Here is a 27,448-nt window from a genome sequence, read left to right as displayed (position 1 = left end):
TTTTAATTATAAAAGGCTCTTTTCAGAACCATTTTTAAAAATTTCTTATAATGGCGTATCGATACTGCCGATTTAAGGATTGCAAGAGTAAGATTTCGTCAAAATCCGATGGAATACATTTCTACACATTTCCTCGAGACGAACAAAGGTTAGTACTCAATTATTTTTCACTTTTACTATTTGTAAGGGGATTCGAAATGTGATATATTGTTGTGTGTTTATATTTAATGTTGTAATGTGTTTATATTTAAACGTGAGAATAATTTTGTCGTGCATGGTATAGTTCATAAAATATTGTGTGTCCTTAAAAATCTATCGGTTTACACTGGAAAAACAATTATGTGATTTACAGTTAGCATTTTATCAGCAACATTTAGGGCATTTTAGTAATGTTTACTTTATTTAAAATTTATGTAGTGAAATTTTTTATAAAAAATAATAAAACATTTTAATAAAAAATTGTATGTATTGGGTTAAAAAAAGGTCTCATTTAATTCATAGATTGTTTTTAACAACCCTGAAACCCTGTGGTATAGTTGCAAGTAAAGTTTGTGGATATATAGAAAGAAATTTAGATCTTAACAGTAAAAAAGTCTCTTAAAAGCATAGAGGAATCAGTGCCATACTGAATGATGACGAAAATTTATAATTGGTGTTCAACATAAAATTATGAAACTTAGTGTTAAATCTATGTACAGGCGCTGTTCCCAGTACAAGTGTCCCACTCATCAAGGTGTCCAACTTAAGAGGTTTCACTGTATTAAAAATTAAAGTACTTGCTAGAGAGAAAAGAAATGCATTTGTACTGTAATTTTAAGACGCTAACAAATTTATTGATTTCGTATGTGTATGTGTGGAACGTTGTAATGTAAACTTTTAGGTCTCATGCAAAACTAGCTTACAGTAGACTTGAAGCAACTATTCATTTTGTCTGATATGACTATAAGGTCAGATGGCTGTAAAAGTTTAAACAATATTTTTATTTTAAAAATTCAGAACATAAAAGCACTTTCTTCTTGCTCAAAATACGCCAACACTTGTTTTGAAGAACTAAACAGTATTAAAATCTACACTAACTTAGACCAACGACAACCAGAATGGCAAGCCCGGGTTTTAGAATGCAATACTATCAAAGTAACAAGCACACAACAGAGTCTGCTCTAAAAGCACATCCTCCCTCACACACACACTTTTAGCCTCAAACATATCTACTTAAATACTGTAACTTATTTGCATTCTGGTGAGGAACGAAAAAAGTGGACTTGACAGTAAAAATTCAAATAATAAAAATAAATGGTTAATTAACATAAGAACCTTAAATTATAGATATTTCAAAAGGCCTTAGCAATCAAAAGGTTTGAAATAAGCTACAACTCTATAATTTTGAAAAGTTAGTAATGTTTATGAATAATTTTTAATTATTGTATGTTTGAATATAATCCAAGTATTATACTTTTCTTTTCAGATGCCAAGCATGGGTTAAGGCTTCCCAAAATGATAAGCTCATTGGCATTCCCGCTTCTGAGTTGTATAAAAAAGCATATCTCTGCATGTTTCATTTTCAAGACTGGTGTTTTACAAATGTTACTACGAAACATCGTCTGGTTCACAATGCTGTGCCATGTTGTCCGAAATCGCACGTAACAAAGAATGCAGTTTCAAATCAGCATGTGCCTAATTTAAGTGACACTCCTTTCTCAAGTGCTATGGATAATCATTTAATATCCCCATTTCCTGTTCAAGGACCAAGTAACCGACTCGGGTAAAGGTTACCATGTGCTGATATATGAATAGCCTGTCTACAAATAAGTGTTTCACCCATTAATAGAACTTTTCTCGGAAATTCGAAGTTCATGCTTGCTTTTTAATGTACGTAGGTCTCATTTCATAGACAAAGAATGGCTAACAAGAGCATAATTACAATATTTGCTCTCAGTATCGTAACTAAAAAGTGGCAAAATTTTCGATTCTCAATTAACTCTCTCCTGGATTAAAGATTTCTCTGAGAAATTGAGAACCAGTAACAGCAAAGGTATTGAATGCTCTGCCAAAATATATTTTCTAGAAGATTTGAGTTTGATAATAAATGTATTCTAAAACGTGTTTCAAAGTGTGAAACTTGATGGCTGACTGTAAATATAAAATTTTGTATGTTAAAATATTTCTAATTAGGCATATAAGGTTAAGTTTTTGTTAAATAGAGTAAGTCAGGCAAGGGTTATCTGCCTAAATGGAGAGATGCCATCGTGAAGGAATTTCAACGCAAAACTGACCTTTGAGTGTGTATTAAAAATAATGCATGTAATTTTCATTCAAATTATATTCATACATATTTCCCCTTATGTAAAAATGTTGGCTATATGCTAAATTATTATAGATTACTTTACTCAAAAAAGATTGTAAATGCACAGAAATTGAAGATTTGCACATGCCGAAAGTGTGAAATATGTATGGGTATTTATGCTTGTATTTGCAAAAAGTATGTATCTGCCTTTAACAAGATACGTAAATATTTGTTAAATTATTTATAAATGTATTTGAAATAAAAAAAACTCCCGTGAAAATTACTTTGAAGAAATCTAATTATTAAATGTATCTAAATTTATAATAATTATAAATATTATCTAAATATATAATAATCTTAACATTAAATTGTAAACATAAATTGTAATTCTGCTGACAAATACATTATAAAACTATTTAAGCATGAATTGTTTGTACTGGAAAGCAATCTGTTAAAAGGTACTGCAAAGCAAATTCTATGAGATGCGTACTTAAGGAAGTAATAAAGAAGAGTTTTAGGATATGTATTGTTGAAATTAAGGATAAAAAAGTCTGATAAGTATAATTAAAATAATTATTGCCCTACATTTTGTAATAACGCAAGTACAAGTTTTAAATAATATTTTAAAAAATCCTTTTTTATTCCCTTTTTAACGTAGTATTTCACTATTAAAATAAAAGGAGAGCTAATTTGAAATGGACCAAATAGAGCATTAATTACAAATTGACTTAAATTTTTTTCATTTAAAAGATGCATCAGAAGCTAAAAAAAATCATGTCATATTTGAGAAAGTATTTTAGGCAGAAGTTCTATAAGTAGAGAAGAAATAATGCGTAATTTTAATGTTAATAACAAAATAAAATTTGTTTAAAAATGTATTCTTTCCGTACACTTAGGACTCTGAAATATTGTAGAAATAGAAAATATATAAATGTATAATTACGACGCACTTACAAAATATTTACATTCGATCGTCGCCAAACCCATTGATCTTAAATCCCCCAGTGTTTTGGTCAACACGAAGGGATCGCAGTAAGGCTCCTATACACCAGGCTGAATCATCAGGCATTCGCGCTCCCAAGTGGGAGATTTAATGGCGGCTGTGTAGTTACGGTGCAACAATTTTTTGTGTTTTTTTTTGTGTAAAATGGGCGGATGTACAGCTATTAATTGTTCAAATCATTCACGAAAAGGTCATACATTGGTAAAATTTCCTAAAAATGAAGAAAGAAGAAAAATATGGGTAAATAATTGCCGAAGAGACAATTGGAAACCTGGTCCAGATGCTGAACTTTGCTTAGTAAGTATAATGTTAATTACGCCTTCATTTAGAGTTTATATCTTCTCTGATGTTTATAATGTGCAAGTAAAGTGAAATTCTTGTGTACAATAACCTGAGTATCTGCTAATTTCTGTAATAATAGCTATAATTAAATTAGTCTAGGGTTAATGTACCCGTCGCCAAACATCGCCAATGTAGATGTTTTGAATGTGGAAAAGAAATTTCTCTTCTAATATAAAGCGCGGATTTTGCTTTCCTGTGCTAATTGTGGAATTTATAGTAATGTAACATGAAAATCATTAGCATATTGAAATTTATTAAAAAATAAATAATAATTTGGAAAGTCAAGATAAAATCTGAATGTTTGCTAAAGATATATGTAACATTATACTATAGTTGCAATATCGTTGGAATGATATGTAATTTTTTTCTTTATTTTATAATCACTATTGTTAAAAAGTTAGATGAGTTGTTTATGCACGGTGCCCACTACTGTTTCTTGGTTAAAATAACTTCCAGAATTTTGACATTGACATCTGAAGTCAATAGAATAAATTGAATAGTGTGAGACAAAATATATATAATCTGACTTCAATAATTGCAAGGATTGTGCAAGTTTATTTATAATCACAGTATTATACAATTTGGCAATGGAGTAAAGATTTAGAAATGAAAGCAGAACATTCAAATTAGTATTTTCTTGTTTCTAATATATAGAAATATAGTCTATTTTCCAGTATAAAAGTTTTACTTAAAAGTATGGGAAAGCAGATTTGTTTCATGCATGATCTTTATAACAGTGGTATGAAATGAATGAATTTTAATCTGTAAACAATTTTTTGTTAATATTGAAATGCGTTTCTTTGGGTTTTTAGGCACTTGTGGATCATGTCAGACAACATGCAATAGAAAAAAGATATCCGTGTGCATAAATTTTCCCATTGTGTTACTTCATTTTATCTAAATTTCAAGGATAATTCTTTTCATTTTTATATGGCATGTCATCAGTATAAAGGCTAGTGAAAATAAATTGGTATGTGTATCTGTTTTTGAAGTGTAATGCTTAAATAAAAAGATGGTGTCTGTTTCTTCATTTAAACAAAATTTCAAGGATAGTATTTTTCAGTGTTTGTTATTTCTCAATGTAAAGGGTAACAAGGGGGAAAAAAACTGGTATGGTATATCTGTTTTTTAAGCATGATAATTTTATTTATTTCTTTAGTGATGCATATATATAGAGAGAAGGTGTTTGGTCCAACTGAAGTTATAATAAATCTAATTTTACTAGATCTCTCCCTCCCCTCAAGTGTAGAAAATTTTCAAGTGCAGAAAGTTTATTTGCAGAATTAATTCATTTCTGATAAACTTATTATCATTAATTTTTTATATAACATGTTATTAAGTTATACATTTGACTACTGTGTAATAAAATTGTATTTAGAGCAAAAAATTAGCTATAATTTTGCATCTGGTGACTAATATCATATGCTTCTAAGAATATTACTTTAACTTTTTCCATAATTTTTGTATTTCAGGAACATGAAACTGTTATTTTGATATACTTAAATAATAAAAGTGTGTATCTGAATCAATTAATGGATACAAATATTTTACAGTTATTTTTAGAAGATATTTGCCATATCGCTTGTAATAATTCATAAAGTATGTTAAAATATAGGTAAATAATTTGGTGCAGAATTCAAATTTAGGGTTTAAAATATAGTGAATCATAAGACTAAATGATTTTTATTGTCATGATTTGCCTGGGCTTAAGAATGTACTTTTCGCCCGGTGGAAATTGTCATCAAACTGTCCTGAACAGGCTTTTTGTTGATAATAACTTCCAGGCTTATCAGTACCTCCTTTTGAGTGGAGGGTATGCAAATATAGTACCCAATTTAAATTACATTGTGATTGTAATAATATTATGGTATTAAATAAGTGATTATAATTACAATTTAGGTAATTGCATTGTAATTATATTACATTGTATCTGTGAACTCTTAATTTCATTACTTTATGCAATTATGTTGTAAGTGCATAATCTAATTGCAATAATATAATCTATTCGCAATTACAAAATAATTATAAATGCAGTTACATCTTAAATAGAGGCCATTTTAATACTTTTAAATTTTCACAAGATAACTTCCCATTAAGGTTCATTTGGAGGAAACTATGCAAATACTAAAAAAGAAGTTATGCAATTTACATATTTTGTACAGTACTTTCTTGTTATAATGCTGTTCAATATATCTTCAATACTTTTGTAAATTTAACGACATTCTTTGCAATCACTGTGGTGCTTTAAAAAGAAGTTTCTTAGTTATGCTTTCTAATAAGAATGGGTTTAAAATTAAGTATTATGTATAATAACTAGCAGTTAAAAAAACCTGACTGCATGAAAATGCTGTTGCTGTGTAAAATAAAAAATAAGCTTTCTTTTATGCTTTGAAATGAATTACATGTGGTTAAGTCGTCCTTTTACAATTTAAGAATGTGGTTAACACACATTCTTAAATTGGACAGGTTTTATCTAAATTATTAGTATAAAATATATAAACTATGAATTATTTTGTAACATAACTCAAATTACAAAATTCATTCTATATACGTTCAAAGTTATTATCTTTTATGGAATAACTGTTTTTTAATTTAGGTAAAAATTGGATTTTTAGAAGTATTACAAATACAATGCAACACAAAGGTGATCTGATTGAAGAGGAAGGACTTTTTATTACGGTTTCTAGTTCGTATTTATATTACATTTGATAAAAAGCATCCAAAACACAGAATGCTGTACTTTCTTCTTCCATATATGTTATGAAATATTTCACACATTTAAAAGAAAGTGTTTCTTCAGAATCTTGCACAATTATTTCCATATACCTCAGACTTAAATGACAACATATTCTTAAGTTATTTTTTTAGTATGAATTTACAGTATTTTTATGGAAATTTTTGTTAAAATGTCATTAAGATAAATTTATTTGCACACTCTACGCTTTAATTATTTCCCCATTTGACACTATTGAAAGTTTTTATTCATATCTTATTTATTTTAGTCTGCTAACGAAACTGAAACATCTAAAGAATAAGTTATTTTGAATATGTTTACAAAATATACGCGAAATTTTTATTTAAGTTAAAACGTCTATATACTATTCGAGAATTAATAAATTATCCGAAAAGTTTATATGCTGAATGCCGCGCGTCTATAAAATAAATCTTTAAAAAAACAGCAGACATTCAGCCAGCGTGTGCGATAAACGCGCCAAAATTGGCAGCGCGTTCACTCCCTCGCCAAGAGAGAAAAGTTGGTGATTCAGCCTGGTTTAGAGGAGCCTTAGCCCTACCCCTCATCGAATAACATGATAAAAGTTTCGAATTATGAGAAATATAACTGAATGTGCTAAATAATTAAATGAGTAAGAGTTTAAATACATAATTGTTAATAGTTAAATACATATTTTTTTCCTTAAATACCTAATTACTAATCCATACATAATTAACTATTTTTTAACAACTATTTCACAGAAGAATACATGTACACACAAGAGAAACAAAATACATACTTATACTTGTTGAACTGCGGTGCTTAACCACCAGGGTGCCTGGGCGCCATAGCCCTACCCCTCATCGAATAACATGATAAAAGTTTCGAATTATGAGAAATGTAACTGAATGTGCTAAATAATTAAATGAGCAAGAGTTTAAATTCATAATTGCTAATAGTTAAATACATATTTTTTCCTTAAGTACCTAATTACTAATCCATACATAATTAACTATTTTTAAACAACAATTTCACAGAAGAATACATGTACACACAAGAGAAACAAAATACGAAGTGCGACGCCTCAGTGCCACTAGTAAAAACAAAAAGCAATCAGGAGGAAAAAAGAACAATATACAATAAAGAATTTGAGCAACAATTTGCATAACACATATACAAAATTACACATTACTAACATTTAGGATCGCCTTTGGGCGCTTACTGAAATTGGGGTCCCTAGTATCATAACAATAGTTAACAACCACAGGATTGTCCAGAAGTTCCTGTTTATCATAAAATGCCCTAGATAGGCGGCAATAAAAATCACAAAGATCCTCTATTCTTAACTCTTTACGAATTTGGCTATTCCGAATGTACCAGGGGGCATTACATATCATACGCAATACCCCGTTTTGGGCAGCTTGTAACTGCCTTCTCAAACTTTTGCACGAGTATGCCCAGACGGGGCATGCATAACTAAGAATTGGACGCAACATGGTTTTGTAAATGAGCAACTTATTATCAATAGATAGAACACTGTTTCGAGCAATTAAGGGGAAGAGTGAAGCTTTACTAGCTCGAAACTTCCTGAGAATATGTGTAATGTGTGGATTCCATGTAAGAGATTTACTGAGGATCACCCCAAGATAAGGGACCTGCTTGACCCAGGGAATGTCCACACCATACATTTGCAGGTGAGTCGGGAAATTCTTCTTAGTAGTAAACAGTATGGCATGTGTCTTGTCGACATTCACTTTGACTTTCCATTTGGTCAGTAAAGTCTCTAGCGAGTGGATGTGGTGTTGTAGCTGTTGTATTGCTGAACTAACAAATGCACTTTGCGTAAGGATCGCTGTGTCGTCTGCATACATGGCTAGTGTTGTGTTGTGTGTAGTGGGGATGTCGTTCACGTAAATATTGAATAGGGTAGGGCCCAGAAGGGATCCCTGTGGAACACCAGCCCGTATAGGCCGGTTTGTGGATAATGAACCAGAAACATGAACGACAAAGTGTCTACCGGTTAGGTAGGATTTAATTATGTTTGTGATGTAGCCTGGGAGTCCCAGGTTGTGTAATTTGTATATGAGGGCATCCAGCCATACTCTATCGAAGGCTTTGGCGACATCTAAGAAAAGTCCACCAGTGACACGATGTTGTTGCATCCCACTGCTTATTAACTCAACAACTCTGTAGAGTTGATGCGTTGTCGAGTGCTTACGCCTGAACCCAAACTGATAGGGTATGACGATCTTCTGCTCATCCAGGAAGATGTTTAGTCTATGTAGAATAACTGCTTCCACGATTTTGCTACTTGAGCTTAGCAAACTGATTGGTCGGTAACTCTCAGGAGCAGTCGCAGGCTTGTTGGGCTTTAGCAGAGGGACAATCTTGGCAGTTTTCCAACAAGTTGGGAAGTATTGCCATCGTAGTATGATATTCACTAACTTGGTGAAGTAGAGTATTATCTTGACAGGGAAGTGCTTGATCATCTCATTTGTGACACCGTCTACTCCAGGGCTCTTCCTTTTCGCAATTCGCATGATATAGAGACAGACCTCCGATGGCATGGCTGAGATAATGTTGTCTGTGCATGGCTGTGTTGTAAAATTGGAGTGGAAGTCAGCAATAAGCTGTTCAGTGTCTGAGTCTGAAATGTTGTTAATGCAGAACTGAGATTCCAGATGCTGAGCTAAAAGTTCTGCTTTCTCAGTTCCGGTGTAATGGATCCGTTGAGGGCCGTGAAGGGGCGGAATGGCGTTATAGCATTTTTTGTACCTCTTCACTGCTTTCCATAAGGAGTTATCCTCTGCAGAAAGAGATCTGAGGTAGTTAGTCCAGCGATCTTGTGAGAGTTTATTTGTGAGAAACTTGACCGCTTCGCACAGGCGATTGAAGTTCCTTTTATCATCACGGTGTCTGGTGCGTTGATACGCTCGTCTTGCAGCATTTCTCTCTTTAATCAATAATCTGAGCTCTTGAGGCTTGTGTTTCATACCAGGTTTAACTTTAACTTGTGCTTTCGCATAAGCATTTTATATATTTTCAGTGAGGTCCTTGACCAAACTATCAATTTCACTCCCCTTGTGTATCGTGGGTAAAGTATACTGGGTGTTGGAGAGGGCTTTGGCAAAGACCTGCCAGTCTGTACGAAAGGCCCTGGTGTCTGATGTAGTATATCTGCTGAGGTCCAGAATAATCCTAACAGGATTGTGATCACTTGAAAGTTCGTCCAGTACGGAAATATCCAGTGGAGAACTGGTGTTCCGCAACAAGAAAAAATCAATAATTGCGGTGGACCCAGCAGCATACCGTGTTGGGGTACTTGGAACTGCCAATTTAAACCGTGCCGACGCGGCCAAGGAATAAATCAGTCTGCCTGTAAGAAGTCTGCCTGTTAGAAGTGTAGCAGTTCCATGCGCGGTGTCTTGCGTTCAAGTCTCCACCAATAATAACATGTGTACCAAGTGTGAGTAGAATTTCAAGGTCTGTCTGAACGACAGCCACAGGTCTCATGGGAGGAATGTAGGTGGAGACAAAAATGTATGGAGTGTTAGTGTCTGTTGTGATGCAGATAGCTGTGGCCTCTACGGCTGAGAGCTGTGGAATGTTCACGTGATAATGGGGAATGCAGCGTTTGACAAGAAGTGCAGTGCCACCTCCACGTGGGCGAGGAGCGGTAGTACTTCTGTGCGACTTGTAGGTATAGTAATTTGCCACACACAGTGGTATTTTAGGGTCAAGCTTGTGTTCTTGTAGGAAAAATAAGTCGGGACTGTGCTCACTTGCAAAATCCCGCAATTCATTAATCTTACGGAACAAACCATTTGCGTTCCAAGTAATAATACTTACGTACCTATTGTTTACACTATACATAATTATTCAACATTGGAAAACACACTGTCAAAAACATTAAATAATATAAACAACTTATCGATTGAATGCTCCGCAGCCCGCAGTTCAGGCATGGCTGCCGAGATTTTTTGAAAAACATTCATAACTGTGGTGCCTTTAAAAACATCACACACCTCTTTGATTATTTTGAGAAAGTCCATAAACATACCCGAACCAACAGTAGCACTAGCAGCATTACCACTGCTGACAGTCTGTTTATGCATATCAACATTAAAATTATTAACAGTATTTACAGATCTTTGAACGTCACCCTTGGCTACACTAGCATAACTGCGCCCGGAGGCAACAGCAGAATAACTCAAATTTGCATTAGAAGTACTAGGCATTTTAACACCATTATTTACATTTTCTGAGTTTGCACTCTTATTCACAGTTTTATTTCCGACTATGCGTCGGGGGAATTTCGGACATCCGCGATAATTGGCGGTGTGTCCTTCTTGCAGACAATTACAACAAATAGGAGAGTCTAATTTTTTAACATTACATTTATCAGTACGATGTGCACCTGCACATTTCACACATCTTGGTTGTAGTTTGCAATTTTCACTACTGTGATGGAAGTGTTGGCAGTTGTGACACTGCACAACATTTCCACGCACTTTATAAGGATGTATTTCAACAAAGAAACATAGCAGTTTTTTAACATCATAAATAGATTGCACCCCTGGTACATTCTCTAAATGAACCTGAAACAAAGGCATAGGAGCCTTAGATTTGGTTCTGTGCATTTGGGTAACTTTTCGAGGTTTATACTTTAAATTAACCAGCTCTTCAAAAATGTCATCTGAGGGGCAATCGATAGGTAAACCTCTTATAACTATTTTGATGGGCCTATCCATCTTTCTGGTAATTAAATAATGATCTACACTTTTTTCATCCAAATATTTTGTTATCTGACGGTGATCATTTTCCGTTTTCGGAAAAACTTTTAAAAACTCACCAGTAACTTTAGCTGCAAAGTCTAAATTAGTTTCAGCCCTCAGTTTTTTAGAGAAATCCGAAAATTTAATTGGAGGCTTCACCATTATCGGTTTCACCTTCGGTTGTTGCATTTCAATAACCTCATTCTCTTCACTAACTTCCATATCATTATTAGTGGCAGTATTATCTGCATTAGCATTTTCACCTAGCTTATCAAATTTATTGCTAACATTAATTTCTGCATTAGCTTTGACTAATTTAGCAGGCCGAGCCGTATTACGCGGCTGTGTAAAGCCTTCTGAATCCTGAATTTCGCTCACGCCTCTTTTTCCTTTTTTCGAAGGCCGTTTAAGCAAAATTTTTGTTTTTTCTCCGCTAGGAATTTGTGCAATTGCACCAGATTTATCACTAACATTTTTTACACTTGATATAGTATCATTACAGTTAACAGAATTAACAGTAGATATAACCTGCATCTTAGGGACATGCTTAACAACATTCACATTCAACTTATCACAAGATAAATTTACAATACTAGGATTTTGGGCACTAAAAACGTCGCACTTACCCTGAAATAACAAAGCCAGTCTTTTGGCTATTCCACTCCTTTTTTGGTGTATATGCAGACGTTTTTGCTTATCCTCCTCACTGGATAATGTATTGAGATCATCTTCCGTTAACTGCTCATTTACATGAACTGCAACATTCAGAAGCAGAACTTGCTGAAGCGCGAGTTGATAATCCTCCGCATCGTAACAATCCTTGTTTAATAGCTGACTCCAACCTTTTCCTAACACCTTGTCTGCAAACGCGCATATCTCCTCGGGTAAACCAGAGAGATTTTCTTTACTAACGTTCACAATCTCGGGCGGAGGAAGCGGCGGGTAATAGAAACAAAATACAAAGTGCGACGCCTTAGTGCCACTAGTAAAAACAAACTGCAATCAGGAGGAAAAAAGAACAATATACAATAAAGAATCTGAGCAACAATTTGCATAACACATATACAAAATTACATACTACTAACAGATAGGATCGCCCTTGGGCGTTTACTGAAATTGGAGTCCCTAGTATCATAACAATAGTTACACAGGATTGTCCAGAATTTCCTGTTTATCATAAAATGCCCTAGATAGGCGGCAATAAAAATCACAAAGATCCTCTATTCTTAACTCTTTACGAATTCGGCTATTCCGAATGTACCAGGGGGCATTACATATCATACGCAATACCCCGTTTTGGGCAGCTTGTAACTGCCTTCTCAAACTTTTGCACGAGTATGCCCAGACGAGGTATGCATAACTAAGAATTGGACGCAACATGGCCTTGGCTAGGAGCTCTTCTCTCAGCGTATTTTTATCGGCAGCTCGACGGCTATCCTCTCGTTATTATCACCTGGTGTTTTGTAAGAACACAGACTGTCTTTAATGGTGCATACATAAACTAGGAAAAACTTTGTTTTCATGCTGTGCATTACACGCTTATTTTTTATTAAACGTCATCGGCCTTATAGCTGTACTGTACTCTCAGTAATTGCAAGCCTAAGCCCCCACCAAGGATTCACGAGAGATTGCCCATCGGAAATTTTAAGATTTACTGTTTTTAAATATATTTAGCCCAAAGGAGCGTTAGCCCGAAGGCTCTGGGAACGTAGATGTAAGTGTAAATAAATAATTTAAGAATATTAATCTTTGCGTATAAAACAGAATTTCAAACTAATAATACTACTATCATAATTAGTACTAATACCATTATAAATTCGTAGGAAAAGAAGTTCGTAGCAAAGTCATTCGCATTCGCCGTAAAATAAATCTGTTAAATATGTCAGTTTTCAATTTTTATATTCACCTTTAATTATTACCTTTAATGATATTAATATGATTATTTTTCTAAGAGGAAATGAAAAAGAACTTCAAAATTAATCATTTATAAAAGTACTACAATCTTTTAAACATGAAAGCTGTAAATTATATTTTATAAATTGAAGAATAAAATATAGTCATTAGTAAACAAAATCCAAAGTGTAGTTAACATAATATTATCCCTCTAACTTCCATGGTAAAAGACATGAACATTCCTCTTCTGTTACGAAACTTACGTTTCTTGGCTAAGGCCCCAAGGAAAGGCATCGTTCTTATTACAAATATTTTTAACGCATTTTTTAAGACTTAATACATTCCCAAAAAATTGGAAACACGCCATTCTAACTGTCATTAAAAAGCCTGGCAAAGCTGGAAATCTCACAAGTAACTTGTTTTCATGCTGTGCATCAGTCCGACCGATCAGTCTTCTGCCTGCGATTGCCAAACTTTTCGAAAGGCTTATCGAGTCTCGACTCACCACTTTTATTAATGAAAATAACATCATCAAAGACCATCAATTTGGATTTCGCCAGGGATTCTCAACGACTCAGCAGATCGCCCGAATCGTAGAATTCATAGGTGAAAATTTTAATAAAAAGGAAGTAGTTGCTGCTATTTTTATGGATGTAGAGAAAGCCTTCGATAACGTTTGGCATCACGGTCTTATCATCAAGCTGATGAACTATAATTTCCCACCTGCCATCATCCATCTAATCGCTGATTTTTTAAAGAACAGAACTTTTCAGGTTTAGATTCAAGATAATTATTCTACCACAAGAAAAGTTCACGCGGGTTTACCCAAGGCCAACTAGATATCTACAGGCCTGCTCCACCGATTTGTGACGTCACAATCGAAGGCGATCGTTCCCACGGTAGACGCAGCCGACTGTTTCATTTATGTAGTGCGCAGTGTTTTATTTCCAACACAAAAGTCAAGTCAAATTAATTTTTACAACTAATATTTCGAATTTTAGGAATAATAACGTACTATGTTATATCGTAATGATATTTAAATACTAAATACCGATTTATTAAACAGAAAATAAAAATAAGATTTGAGTGATATTGTAAATTTAGCAGAGCTGATTTAAATTAAACTGAAACATATCTGAACTTTTATACGGAAATAAAATGGACACAAAAATTATTTATAAAAATTATACGGTATGATAATATCAATAAAAATATAACATATGTAATGAACTAAACATGAGATGTTTTCATTTTGTAATAAAAAGAAAAAATATGTTAAAGCTCTCAGATGATTTTATATTGCTTAAATTATGAAGACTGATTTATACTGCTTGAATACTAAACAAACACATATAGTATTTCATAATAAAATTAATATCAATTCATTAATTCTAATATAATATTGCTTTATAATTGTTTTTGGTGCAATGATATTGAAGCAAAATGAACTCTTTCTTTTCTTTATTCCCATAAAGATTTTTCAAGATTCAATCAGAGATCCTAAGATGCTTTTTAATAATAAACACACATGTGGACATTAAGTGAAATACATAAATCTTATTAATGCATTAATATATTAAAAGTATATCTGAAGTTTAGTCTACATATTGAAAAAAGATTCATTCTAAAGATGTTTTATAGCAAAAACATTACACAGAATATTCAAAAATATATTTTAAGTTCTCTTAAAAAAAGCAAGATCATAACTATGCAATCAATCCCAATGACCATCATATCATGCTCCAAAAAATTCTTATGAAAGAAAATCTTATTAAAAATACACTCTTAATACATCTCATTAAAAATACACAATATTAAGCAATGAAAAATCCTGCGAGTCATTACGATAGTATAAGATACTGATTAGCCAGTTGAAATTATCATTTCACATCTGCAATAAGGTGTCATTTGAATTTTTTAAATATTAATAATGGAACATTATTATTGCAGACTCTGATGCGAGATCCACAAAAATAAACTTCATAAACTTGAATAAGTTTCTACGACTCACTGATATTACAATATATCATCTATATCATTCTATATACCAAAATGGATATAGTTTACAGATGCTTAGTATTCAAAGACATTCTTTTTTTTTTTTCTTTTAAAAATATTTAAACTCTTTATACACCACATACTACTACATTAATTTGTATTGCTTAAATTAATTAGATTGATTTATACTGCTTAAATATTAAAAAGATATGTGATATTTCATAACAAAATTCATAAACATATTAATTTAAATAAAATTTTGATTTACATTTATGATTTTACAGGCAATTCTATTGAAGCAAAAGCCATTTTTTTTTTCTTTCTCATAAAAACATTTCAACATTTAATCCAATATCTTAAAGTACTTTTTAATTATAAACATACAAGTGAACATTTTGGGAAATATATGACAAAAAAAGTTTTATTTTAAAGATGTTTTAAAGCATGAACATTATCCGAGAAATCTTGTAGCATATCCAAAAATATATTATAAAATTCCCTGAAAACAAAGTGAGATCATAACTATGCAATCTACCCCAATGAGCACCATATCATGCTATAAAAAATTCTTATGAAAGAACATCTGATTAAATATACACTGTAAATTTATTTAATAATAGACAAATAGTAAAAGATGCATGCAGTATTAAGCAATGAAAAATCCAGCATATCATTACAATGTTATAAGATATTAATTACTAAGTTAAACGTCATTAATTCACATCAACAAAAAGTTTGCCATTCAAATTTTTGAAATATGAATGCCAAAACAGGCTTATCATTGTAGCCCCTGATTTGAGGTCTACAAAAATAAACATGATTTAGCTAGTTGATTTGGCTTACTTCAAAGGATTTCGATTAATGTGCCTTGAACTACTACTTTGTTTTGTTTTTTTAATCCAATCTATTAATGCTTGACAGTCTGAATCTGATTTAAATCCAGGTGGTTGTTCATATAAATTGGTTTATTCAAGTATCCATTTAAATATGCAGTTTTTACATCAAAAATCTTATTTTGTAGTTTTCGTAAACATCGTAATTTTCTTATTGATAGATCTTTCAACTAATTTCCAGACTTCATGAGCCTCCATTGAACTTAGTTCTTCTATCATTTCATACATCATACTACATAATCTTTTTTCGGTTGATCTTTACAATATGGTAACTGGTAGTTTGGCGACATTTTGGAGGCGATAAAGGTTACTACCTGGGACTTTGGTAATAATGTGAGCAGTACTCAGTTCCGATTACGCATTATTTTGCGTGAAGGAAATGAGAGATCATGGGATATGTCATGTGATATTAATGGACGGTTGCGGTATGAATTCGTTGGTGACGTTTATAATATAATAGATGATTTAGAGGTAAAAGTTTTTGGATATTTTATTTATTTTATATGTGGAAATGTTCATATTTGGAAAGGGTAAATACTTTTTCGCGATCAGGTAATTTCATATATGTTCTTTTTACCGGGTTTAAAGATTGAGAAAATTGTCATGTATTTTCATGAAATTTTTCTAATTTATGAGAAAAAAGCAGTGTACATGGATATAGCGAAGAGTGTGCGCAATGCCATTTTTGTGCAATTCTGGGATGTTTTTTTAAGTAAAAATAAGTCGGCGTGTACATGGTTTATGTGTATGTGTTATTTTGAAAAACGCGTAAGGAGTATTGTATTGTGCACTTTTTCCCAATTTTGCAGTGAATATTTGTCATGATTAAGCAGTTTTGTTTGATAAAATTTCTAGCATAAGTGTAATTCGGCTAGTATATTGTTGGAAGAAGTGTTCAGTAGATAAAAAGAAAAGAAACATGTCTTTACTTCGTGAAGACAAAATGGCGGCGGGGGAAAAAAAACAGAGGGTTGCTGTAGGAGAGTTGGTTGCCAAATTTTCGCCAAAAAATCACCAAGTTACCATAATGTAAAGATCAACCCTTTTTTCATTGTTCTCGCTCGTCTTTTCTTCTGCTTTAGTTTTGGTAAAAATTGCTTTTAAATCATGATCTACAATTTGTTTATCTTAAAGCTTGTATAATTGAAGCTATATCTTTCTCTTTATTACTTTTGATAATTTTAACAACAATCAACTTTAACGTCCTTCTAGTATGAGGTAAATTAATTTTTTATCTCTTATTTCATCCCAACTTGAAAGCTTTTACTTTTCAGAATTACAGCTGTATTCATGTAAGCATCTACAGATTCGTTTTGACTCATTTTCAGTTGACCTAATTCTTTCTACATTTGATATGAATATCTTCTGTTCTTGCCGCCATTTCATTTTTTATTTTCTCCCATCATTTCTTTGTATTCTGTTCATTCACATATTTTAACGCTTATGGAGCTGTCACAGTCCAATTCATTAGATTTCTTGCTATCGCATTATCATCCCATATTTCCCAAGTTTTTATTTCACTTTTAAAATTAACATCTTCCTTTTTGTTGGTTCATCAGCTTCTATCACACTTGTCAATATTTTCAAACTTAATTAACTTTTGATTCTATTTGATTATATAAGGTAATTATCAATTCTATTTGCCCGTATAAGGTAATTATCAGCCAGCCCGTTCGCCGAGATTGGAACTCCAGACCAAACTATCAGTTTTCAGCTATTTTACCACTCAGCCACTAATAGGCAGCAGCAAGTTTCTATGGCTCAGTTATGCCCAGTTTGCAAATACTAATTATTTAACTTTAAAATTACATAAAAAATTCACCTAAATTCCAGAATTATTTACTTAATTTACCCATTTTTCTTTTTTGGTCATTGGTTTCCTTTAAATTGTTATTTTTAACCTTACAGTAAATATTCTGCAATATATTGGAAATGCGTGTGACACAACTTTTCAACAAATCATGCAATGATTTGCCACATTCACAAATACTATCATTCCAAATAATCCTGTTTTCAACTTTCTCTGTGATGAGACTTATTAATATAGAATGTTGATTTTTTGATGAAATATATAATTTCTCATACATTTCAGATATTAGGATTGAAAATATTTTAAATGCAGAGGAATGAAAAGCACGAATTCTGTTGGTCAAAATAAACCACCTCGATCAATAGCAGCTAAGTACGCAAAATCTTCCCAATGTTCAACTATCATTTCTTCGTCAAGAATTAATTTTTTCCTGGAGAGATTACGATTTATATGCTTCAATACAGATCTACAAACATATCCAGAAATGTAAATTAGACACATTGTATCTTTTTCTGTAACATTAACATCGTTGGATTGATGCAAAACATCACCAAATTCCTTATCAATAAGTTGATCATCATTAAAATCTTCAATATCATTACAAGAAAAATGTTGTAAAATAAATGAACCTTTCTCAGAAATTGCATTTTAAGCAAACTAATTAATTTTAGTTTTCTTTCCGACTTTATAATCTGCTGTAAGGATACATTATAATTACAGCCACTCATTTGTTGAAATTGACCAAAACGTACCTCAAACGATACACAAGGGAAGTGAAATTGATAGTTTGGTCAAGGACCTCACTGAAAATATATAAAATGCTTATGCGAAAGCACAAGTTAAAGTTAAACCTGGTATGAAACACAAGCCTCAAGAGCTCAGATTATTGATTAAAGAGAGAAATGCTGCAAGACGAGCGTATCAACGCACCAGACACCGTGATGATAAAAGGAACTTCAATCGCCTGTGCGAAGCGGTCAAGTTTCTCACAAATAAACTCTCACAAGATCGCTGGACTAACTACCTCAGATCTCTTTCTGCAGAGGATAACTCCTTATGGAAAGCAGTGAAGAGGTACAAAAAATGCTATAACGCCATTCCGCCCCTTCACGGCCCTCAACGGATCCATTACACCGGAACTGAGAAAGCAGAACTTTTAGCTCAGCATCTGGAATCTCAGTTCTGCATTAACAACATTTCAGACTCAGACACTGAACAGCTTATTGCTGACTTCCACTCCAATTTTACAACACAGCCATGCACAGACAACATTATCTCAGCCATGCCATCGGAGGTCTGTCTCTATATCATGCGAATTGCGAAAAGGAAGAGCCCTGGAGTAGACGGTGTCACAAATGAGATGATCAAGCACTTCCCTGTCAAGATAATACTCTACTTCACCAAGTTAGTGAATATCATACTACGATGGCAATACTTCCCAACTTGTTGGAAAACTGCCAAGATTGTCCCTCTGCTAAAGCCCAACAAGCCTGCGACTGCTCCTGAGAGTTACCGACCAATCAGTTTGCTAAGCTCAAGTAGCAAAATCGTGGAAGCAGTTATTCTACATAGACTAAACATCTTCCTGGATGAGCAGAAGATCGTCATACCCTATCAGTTTGGGTTCAGGCGTAAGCACTCGACAACGCATCAACTCTACAGAGTTGTTGAGTTAATAAGCAGTGGGATGCAACAACATCGTGTCACTGGTGGACTTTTCTTAGATGTCGCCAAAGCCTTCGATAGAGTATGGCTGGATGCCCTCATATACAAATTACACAACCTGGGACTCCCAGGCTACATCACAAACATAATTAAATCCTACCTAACCGGTAGACACTTTGTCGTTCATGTTTCTGGTTCATTATCCACAAACCGGCCTATACGGGCTGGTGTTCCACAGGGATCCCTTCTGGGCCCTACCCTATTCAATATTTACGTGAACGACATCCCCACTACACACAACACAACACTAGCCATGTATGCAGACGACACAGCGATCCTTACGCAAAGTGCATTTGTTAGTTCAGCAATACAACAGCTACAACACCACATCCACTCGCTAGAGACTTTACTGACCAAATGGAAAGTCAAAGTGAATGTCGACAAGACACATGCCATACTGTTTACTACTAAGAAGAATTTCCCGACTCACCTGCAAATGTATGGTGTGGACATTCCCTGGGTCAAGCAGGTCCCTTATCTTGGGGTGATCCTCAGTAAATCTCTTACATGGAATCCACACATTACACATATTCTCAGGAAGTTTCGAGCTAGTAAAGCTTCACTCTTCCCCTTAATTGCTCGAAACAGTGTTCTATCTATTGATAATAAGTTGCTCATTTACAAAACCATGTTGCGTCCAATTCTTAGTTATGCATGCCCCGTCTGGGCATACTCGTGCAAAAGTTTGAGAAGGCAGTTACAAGCTGCCCAAAACGGGGTATTGCGTATGATATGTAATGCCCCCTGGTACATTCGGAATAGCCAAATTCGTAAAGAGTTAAGAATAGAGGATCTTTGTGATTTTTATTGCCGCCTATCTAGGGCATTTTATGATAAACAGGAACTTCTGGACAATCCTGTGGTTGTTAACTATTGTTATGATACTAGGGACCCCAATTTCAGTAAGCGCCCAAAGGCGATCCTAAATGTTAGTAATGTGTAATTTTGTATATGTGTTATGCAAATTGTTGCTCAAATTCTTTATTGTATATTGTTCTTTTTTCCTCCTGATTGCTTTTTGTTTTTACTAGTGGCACTGAGGCGTCGCACTTCGTATTTTGTTTCTCTTGTGTGTACATGTATTCTTCTGTGAAATTGTTGTTTAAAAATAGTTAATTATGTATGGATTAGTAATTAGGTACTTAAGGAAAAAATATGTATTTAACTATTAGCAATTATGAATTTAAACTCTTGCTCATTTAATTATTTAGCACATTCAGTTACATTTCTCATAATTCGAAACTTTTATCATGTTATTCGATGAGGGGTAGGGCTATGGCGCCCAGGCACCCTGGTGGTTAAGCACCGCAGTTCAACAAGTATAAGTATGTATTTTGTTTCTCTTGTGTGTACATGTATTCTTCTGTGAAATAGTTGTTAAAAAATAGTTAATTATGTATGGATTAGTAATTAGGTATTTAAGGAAAAAAATATGTATTTAACTATTAACAATTATGTATTTAAACTCTTACTCATTTAATTATTTAGCACATTCAGTTATATTTCTCATAATTCGAAACTTTTATCATGTTATTCGATGAGGGGTAGGGCTAAGGCTCCTCTAAACCAGGCTGAATCACCAACTTTTCTCTCTTGGCGAGGGAGTGAACGCGCTGCCAATTTTGGCGCGTTTATCGCACACGCTGGCTGAATGTCTGCTGTTTTTTTAAAGATTTATTTTATAGACGCGCGGCATTCAGCATATAAACTTTTCGGATAATTTATTAATTCTCGAATAGTATATAGACGTTTTAACTTAAATAAAAATTTCGCGTATATTTTGTAAACATATTCAAAATAACTTATTCTTTAGATGTTTCAGTTTCGTTAGCAGACTAAAATAAATAAGATATGAATAAAAACTTTCAATAGTGTCAAATGGGGAAATAATTAAAGCGTAGAGTGTGCAAATAAATTTATCTTAATGACATTTTAACAAAAATTTCCATAAAAATACTGTAAATTCATACTAAAAAAATAACTTAAGAATATGTTGTCATTTAAGTCTGAGGTATATGGAAATAATTGTGCAAGATTCTGAAGAAACACTTTCTTTTAAATGTGTGAAATATTTCATAACATATATGGAAGAAGAAAGTACAGCATTCTGTGTTTTGGATGCTTTTTATCAAATGTAATATAAATACGAACTAGAAACCGTAATAAAAAGTCCTTCCTCTTCAATCAGATCACCTTTGTGTTGCATTGTATTTGTAATACTTCTAAAAATCCAATTTTTACCTAAATTAAAAAACAGTTATTCCATAAAAGATAATAACTTTGAACGTATATAGAATGAATTTTGTAATTTGAGTTATGTTACAAAATAATTCATAGTTTATATATTTTATACTAATAATTTAGATAAAACCTGTCCAATTTAAGAATGTGTGTTAACCACATTCTTAAATTGTAAAAGGACGACTTAACCACATGTAATTCATTTCAAAGCATAAAAGAAAGCTTATTTTTTATTTTACACAGCAACAGCATTTTCATGCAGTCAGGTTTTTTTAACTGCTAGTTATTATACATAATACTTAATTTTAAACCCATTCTTATTAGAAAGCATAACTAAGAAACTTCTTTTTAAAGCACCACAGTGATTGCAAAGAATGTCGTTAAATTTACAAAAGTATTGAAGATATATTGAACAGCATTATAACAAGAAAGTACTGTACAAAATATGTAAATTGCATAACTTCTTTTTTAGTATTTGCATAGTTTCCTCCAAATGAACCTTAATGGGAAGTTATCTTGTGAAAATTTAAAAGTATTAAAATGGCCTCTATTTAAGATGTAACTGCATTTATAATTATTTTGTAATTGCGAATAGATTATATTATTGCAATTAGATTATGCACTTACAACATAATTGCATAAAGTAATGAAATTAAGAGTTCACAGATACAATGTAATATAATTACAATGCAATTACCTAAATTGTAATTATAATCACTTATTTAATACCATAATATTATTACAATCACAATGTAATTTAAATTGGGTACTATATTTGCATACCCTCCACTCAAAAGGAGGTACTGATAAGCCTGGAAGTTATTATCAACAAAAAGCCTGTTCAGGACAGTTTGATGACAATTTCCACCGGGCGAAAAGTACATTCTTAAGCCCAGGCAAATCATGACAATAAAAATCATTTAGTCTTATGATTCACTATATTTTAAACCCTAAATTTGAATTCTGCACCAAATTATTTACCTATATTTTAACATACTTTATGAATTATTACAAGCGATATGGCAAATATCTTCTAAAAATAACTGTAAAATATTTGTATCCATTAATTGATTCAGATACACACTTTTATTATTTAAGTATATCAAAATAACAGTTTCATGTTCCTGAAATACAAAAATTATGGAAAAAGTTAAAGTAATATTCTTAGAAGCATATGATATTAGTCACCAGATGCAAAATTATAGCTAATTTTTTGCTCTAAATACAATTTTATTACACAGTAGTCAAATGTATAACTTAATAACATGTTATATAAAAAATTAATGATAATAAGTTTATCAGAAATGAATTAATTCTGCAAATAAACTTTCTGCACTTGAAAATTTTCTACACTTGAGGGGAGGGAGAGATCTAGTAAAATTAGATTTATTATAACTTCAGTTGGACCAAACACCTTCTCTCTATATATATGCATCACTAAAGAAATAAATAAAATTATCATGCTTAAAAAACAGATATACCATACCAGTTTTTTTCCCCCTTGTTACCCTTTACATTGAGAAATAACAAACACTGAAAAATACTATCCTTGAAATTTTGTTTAAATGAAGAAACAGACACCATCTTTTTATTTAAGCATTACACTTCAAAAACAGATACACATACCAATTTATTTTCACTAGCCTTTATACTGATGACATGCCATATAAAAATGAAAAGAATTATCCTTGAAATTTAGATAAAATGAAGTAACACAATGGGAAAATTTATGCACACGGACATCTTTTTTCTATTGCATGTTGTCTGACATGATCCACAAGTGCCTAAAAACCCAAAGAAACGCATTTCAATATTAACAAAAAATTGTTTACAGATTAAAATTCATTCATTTCATACCACTGTTATAAAGATCATGCATGAAACAAATCTGCTTTCCCATACTTTTAAGTAAAACTTTTATACTGGAAAATAGACTATATTTCTATATATTAGAAACAAGAAAATACTAATTTGAATGTTCTGCTTTCATTTCTAAATCTTTACTCCATTGCCAAATTGTATAATACTGTGATTATAAATAAACTTGCACAATCCTTGCAATTATTGAAGTCAGATTATATATATTTTGTCTCACACTATTCAATTTATTCTATTGACTTCAGATGTCAATGTCAAAATTCTGGAAGTTATTTTAACCAAGAAACAGTAGTGGGCACCGTGCATAAACAACTCATCTAACTTTTTAACAATAGTGATTATAAAATAAAGAAAAAAATTACATATCATTCCAACGATATTGCAACTATAGTATAATGTTACATATATCTTTAGCAAACATTCAGATTTTATCTTGACTTTCCAAATTATTATTTATTTTTTAATAAATTTCAATATGCTAATGATTTTCATGTTACATTACTATAAATTCCACAATTAGCACAGGAAAGCAAAATCCGCGCTTTATATTAGAAGAGAAATTTCTTTTCCACATTCAAAACATCTACATTGGCGATGTTTGGCGACGGGTACATTAACCCTAGACTAATTTAATTATAGCTATTATTACAGAAATTAGCAGATACTCAGGTTATTGTACACAAGAATTTCACTTTACTTGCACATTATAAACATCAGAGAAGATATAAACTCTAAATGAAGGCGTAATTAACATTATACTTACTAAGCAAAGTTCAGCACCTGGACCAGGTTTCCAATTGTCTCTTCGGCAATTATTTACCCATATTTTTCTTCTTTCTTCATTTTTAGGAAATTTTACTAATGTATGACCTTTTCGTGAATGATTTGAACAATTAATAGCTGTACATCCGCCCATTTTACACAAAAAAAACACAAAAAATTGTTGCACCGTAACTACACAGCCGCCATTAAATCTCCCACTTGGGAGCGCGAATGCCTGATGATTCAGCACTACAATCTCAAATCCCAACCAGATCCTTTTGATCTTTGCCGCCTGGTAAAGTCCACTTGAAACAGTGGGTGTGGAAGAATGATCGTGCTAAGGGGGAACCGCCAGAAAGTGTGGTCAAAGAAGCTATAGTGAGAAGAAGTCAAGCTTCGACTGCACAGCAACGCCACGGAGAAAAACTGAGTCTAAAATGTGTCTTTTTTGACAACTTTACAGGCGTAAATTCAGGTTCTCTGAAATTCATTCACGCATGCGCGCTAGAGCCAGAGAGTTTGTCAACAACATCGTAGAAGTCGTCGTAGCGCGCCATATTGAACGCTAAGCACGAGGATTTCAGCAATTTTGAACATTTGGAAATGGAAAAAAATAATGAATCACGCTCTAGTGATCCTGCGTGTGAAAGGTACGTAAAAATATTTAATTCTTATACCTTTTTATAGTAGAATTATTTTTTAATTACCAGAGTTATGTTCAAATCCATTCCATAACATGGGATGGTAATCAAATATCATGTAATGAACGATTATTAATTAAGTTGGCATTAAAAAAGTTAAAAGTTTCATTGGAACATTTTATTGAAAAATTATAATTCCTACTGTTAAAGAAATCAGAAGTATTTCGAAAAATCTCTATCAAAGCTTCTTACGCAAAATTAGTATATTTGTATATAATTGCGAGGATAAAATCAAGCAATCATGGATGATTTACTATGATTGCTAATGAAAATTATTTCAGTTCTTCATATCCGATCTTTCCTGCAGTTATATGTAATGTATATTGCAACTTCTTCTATTTTCGTTTAACCAGGTATCAATTTTTTAGTTCATGATATTTTCTAATTCTATACATTGAGCATTATTTATAATCAAAGAATCTTTATAATAAACTATTCACAGATATCATTTTTTTGCTACTAAGAACTGCAATATTATCCCAATTTTTAATTATTTTTTAAATTAATTTTTTAATAATTTTTCCAGTTTTAAAAATAAAATTATTAAAGTAAATTAGCTGCATAATTCTGGTGTCATGATATTCATTGGCTCTTTTTTTATTTTATTTCAACCTTGCAACTTAAATGTATTCTGTAAATTAATTATTAAATATCCATATTTTATTTTTATATTCAATTTTTATATATTCTGTACTGATGTGATTTAAATCTTTATAATAATAATTCATTTAGGTTAAATGATCCTTCACCAAAGGCTTATGTGCGTTGTGTGGTGTGTAATGCCAATTCTTGGTATTTTCCTGAAAGAAAATTCTTTTGGTTTCCTAAAAATCCAGAGAGGTAAAAATTTAATTTTTATTTTAAGTTATAAGTATTTAAAATGCATGAAAATAAGTACAGTATGACAGATGAAGAAATTTTTTTAACTTTCTGTTATTTAAACAAATTATTCCTTTTCAAATGAAAACGTTATATTCATTAACATACTTTGTGTGATATTCAATGTTGCCTTATCTGTTTAGCCTAATTATATATACAATAGTAATAAAATATTTATGTAAATATTACAAAATCGTAGAAGCATTAGTTGAATATATGCATCAGCTAAAATGAATTTTTTCATAAGCAGAATGCTTAAAAATTTAACATTAGTTTGAGTAAAATGCATAAATATTAATTTTTTTGTACATAAATTAGTACTTAAATGTTATCTACATGTCAAATTTCTGGAAAAACTAAAATATGTATTTGTTTTGCACAGTAATAAGTTACATTTTAAATGAATGCTTAAAACTAGTGTTCCCTGTGTAAAGTAGGTGTAAATTTCATGTTGTTTTAACTTTTATAGATCAGCACAATGGCTTGAAGCATGTAGAATTTACTTGATTGGACGTGACAAGGAAATATTAAAGAAGCCACCTTCTCTTTTATATCGAAGTCGTCTTTGTTCCGCACATTTTGAAGACAATGCATATTCCACAACTAAGAAGCATTTTTTGCATTCGAGTGCTAAACCAACAAAATTTGGTGAAACAGGTATGCATTAATTTCAAGTTTATATATTTCAAAAATTTTTAAAAATTTAACCTCTTATATATTGTTCTGATCAACAACTTACTATGTTATCTTAGAAAGAGAGTAGTCTGCTGTCTTTAAAAAGAGTGATAAATCTTTTTCTGAAGGATAATTTAGTTTAATCTCCCACAGAAATTTCATTTGTTTACATAAATAATATAACTTATTTATTATGAAAGGACTCTTCTGCTGTTTCTTACATAGTCAATTTTGGTATGAGAGAATGTAAAGTAACCCTTTTTTAAAATCCATTAAATTTTCCTTAGTAAATCCTTTATGGATATAGCAGAATGTTCTTAGAATATGATGTAGCAGAATATATTTACGCAAAGTATAATTTTAGGCTTTGAATCAGATTTACAAACTCAGGATAAATGAAATTAACGATAATTAAAAATAAAATTAAAACTTCGGCTAATCTTTGGAATATGGTAACTGGTAGTTTGGCGACATTTTGGTAAGGCGATAAAGTTTACTAGCTAGGACTTTAGCAGTGTAAATGGATAAAGTCAAGAGTGTACGCAATGCCATTTTTGTGCAATTCTGTGATGTTTTTTTAAGTCAAAATAGATCGACGTATACATGGATGATACCGTGTATGTGCAATTCTTAACGCTGCAAGCAGTGGGCGATTCTGCACTTTCTCCCAATTTCGCACCTAATCTTCGTGATGATTAAGCACTTTTGTTCCATAAAAGTTCTAGCATAAGCGTAATTCGGTTAGCAAATTGTTGGAAAAAAATGTTGAGTAGTAAAAAAAAAAAAAATAAAAAAAAAAATATGCCTTTACTTTGTCAAAACAAAATGGCGTCCAAAAAAAAAAAAAAAACAACTAGCAGGGTTGGTCGCCAAAAA

General features: G+C 32.1%; 2 protein-coding genes and 1 long non-coding RNA gene across 5 annotated transcripts in view; 1 reads left to right on the top strand and 2 right to left on the bottom strand.

Annotated features, from left to right (window-relative positions):
• LOC118183817 (selenoprotein F) overlaps positions 1-7,283 on the bottom strand; it is a 35,299-nt gene extending 28,016 nt beyond the window's left edge. The window contains exon 1 of one of the 2 annotated variants that reach the window (XM_085820035.1): positions 7,142-7,283. The gene's annotated coding sequence lies outside the window, so the exon portion shown is untranslated. Of the gene's footprint in view, positions 1-3,238; positions 3,263-7,141 lie in introns of those variants that run through there. The other variant, XM_085820033.1, reaches the window with a different exon arrangement.
• Positions 9-5,334, top strand: LOC146996144 (uncharacterized). Of its 2 annotated transcripts, XR_015041963.1 has the most exons (3): positions 9-148; positions 1,466-3,584; positions 4,442-5,334. XR_015041963.1 is itself a non-coding variant. In XM_085820036.1 (2 exons), the coding sequence occupies exons 1-2, from the start codon at positions 51-53 to the stop codon at positions 1,764-1,766; spliced, it is 399 nt and encodes a 132-aa protein (XP_085676162.1). In that variant the 5' UTR covers positions 9-50; the 3' UTR covers positions 1,767-4,435. The 2 variants fall into 2 exon arrangements, 1 of the variants encoding a protein (XP_085676162.1); XM_085820036.1 differs by lacking the exon at positions 4,442-5,334 and having other exon boundaries at positions 1,466-4,435.
• A 15,306-nt stretch (positions 7,284-22,589) lies between the features above and the next one.
• Positions 22,590-24,698, bottom strand: LOC146996143 (uncharacterized). The gene is made up of 2 exons (XR_015041962.1): positions 24,319-24,698; positions 22,590-23,461 (listed from the first exon to the last, which is right to left on the bottom strand). It is a non-coding gene; the product is annotated as an uncharacterized LOC146996143 (long non-coding RNA).
• Between the last annotated feature and the right edge of the window lie 2,750 nt (positions 24,699-27,448).

The sequence above is a fragment of the Stegodyphus dumicola genome, chromosome 7 (genome assembly GCF_044657685.1).
Source record: "Stegodyphus dumicola isolate Sdum_Otavi_A_Nest chromosome 7, ASM4465768v1".
NCBI classification, from domain to species: domain Eukaryota; kingdom Metazoa; phylum Arthropoda; class Arachnida; order Araneae; family Eresidae; genus Stegodyphus; species Stegodyphus dumicola.
The sequence above is the reverse complement of the archived record's forward strand: the minus strand, read 5'-3'. Positions and strand labels throughout refer to the sequence as shown.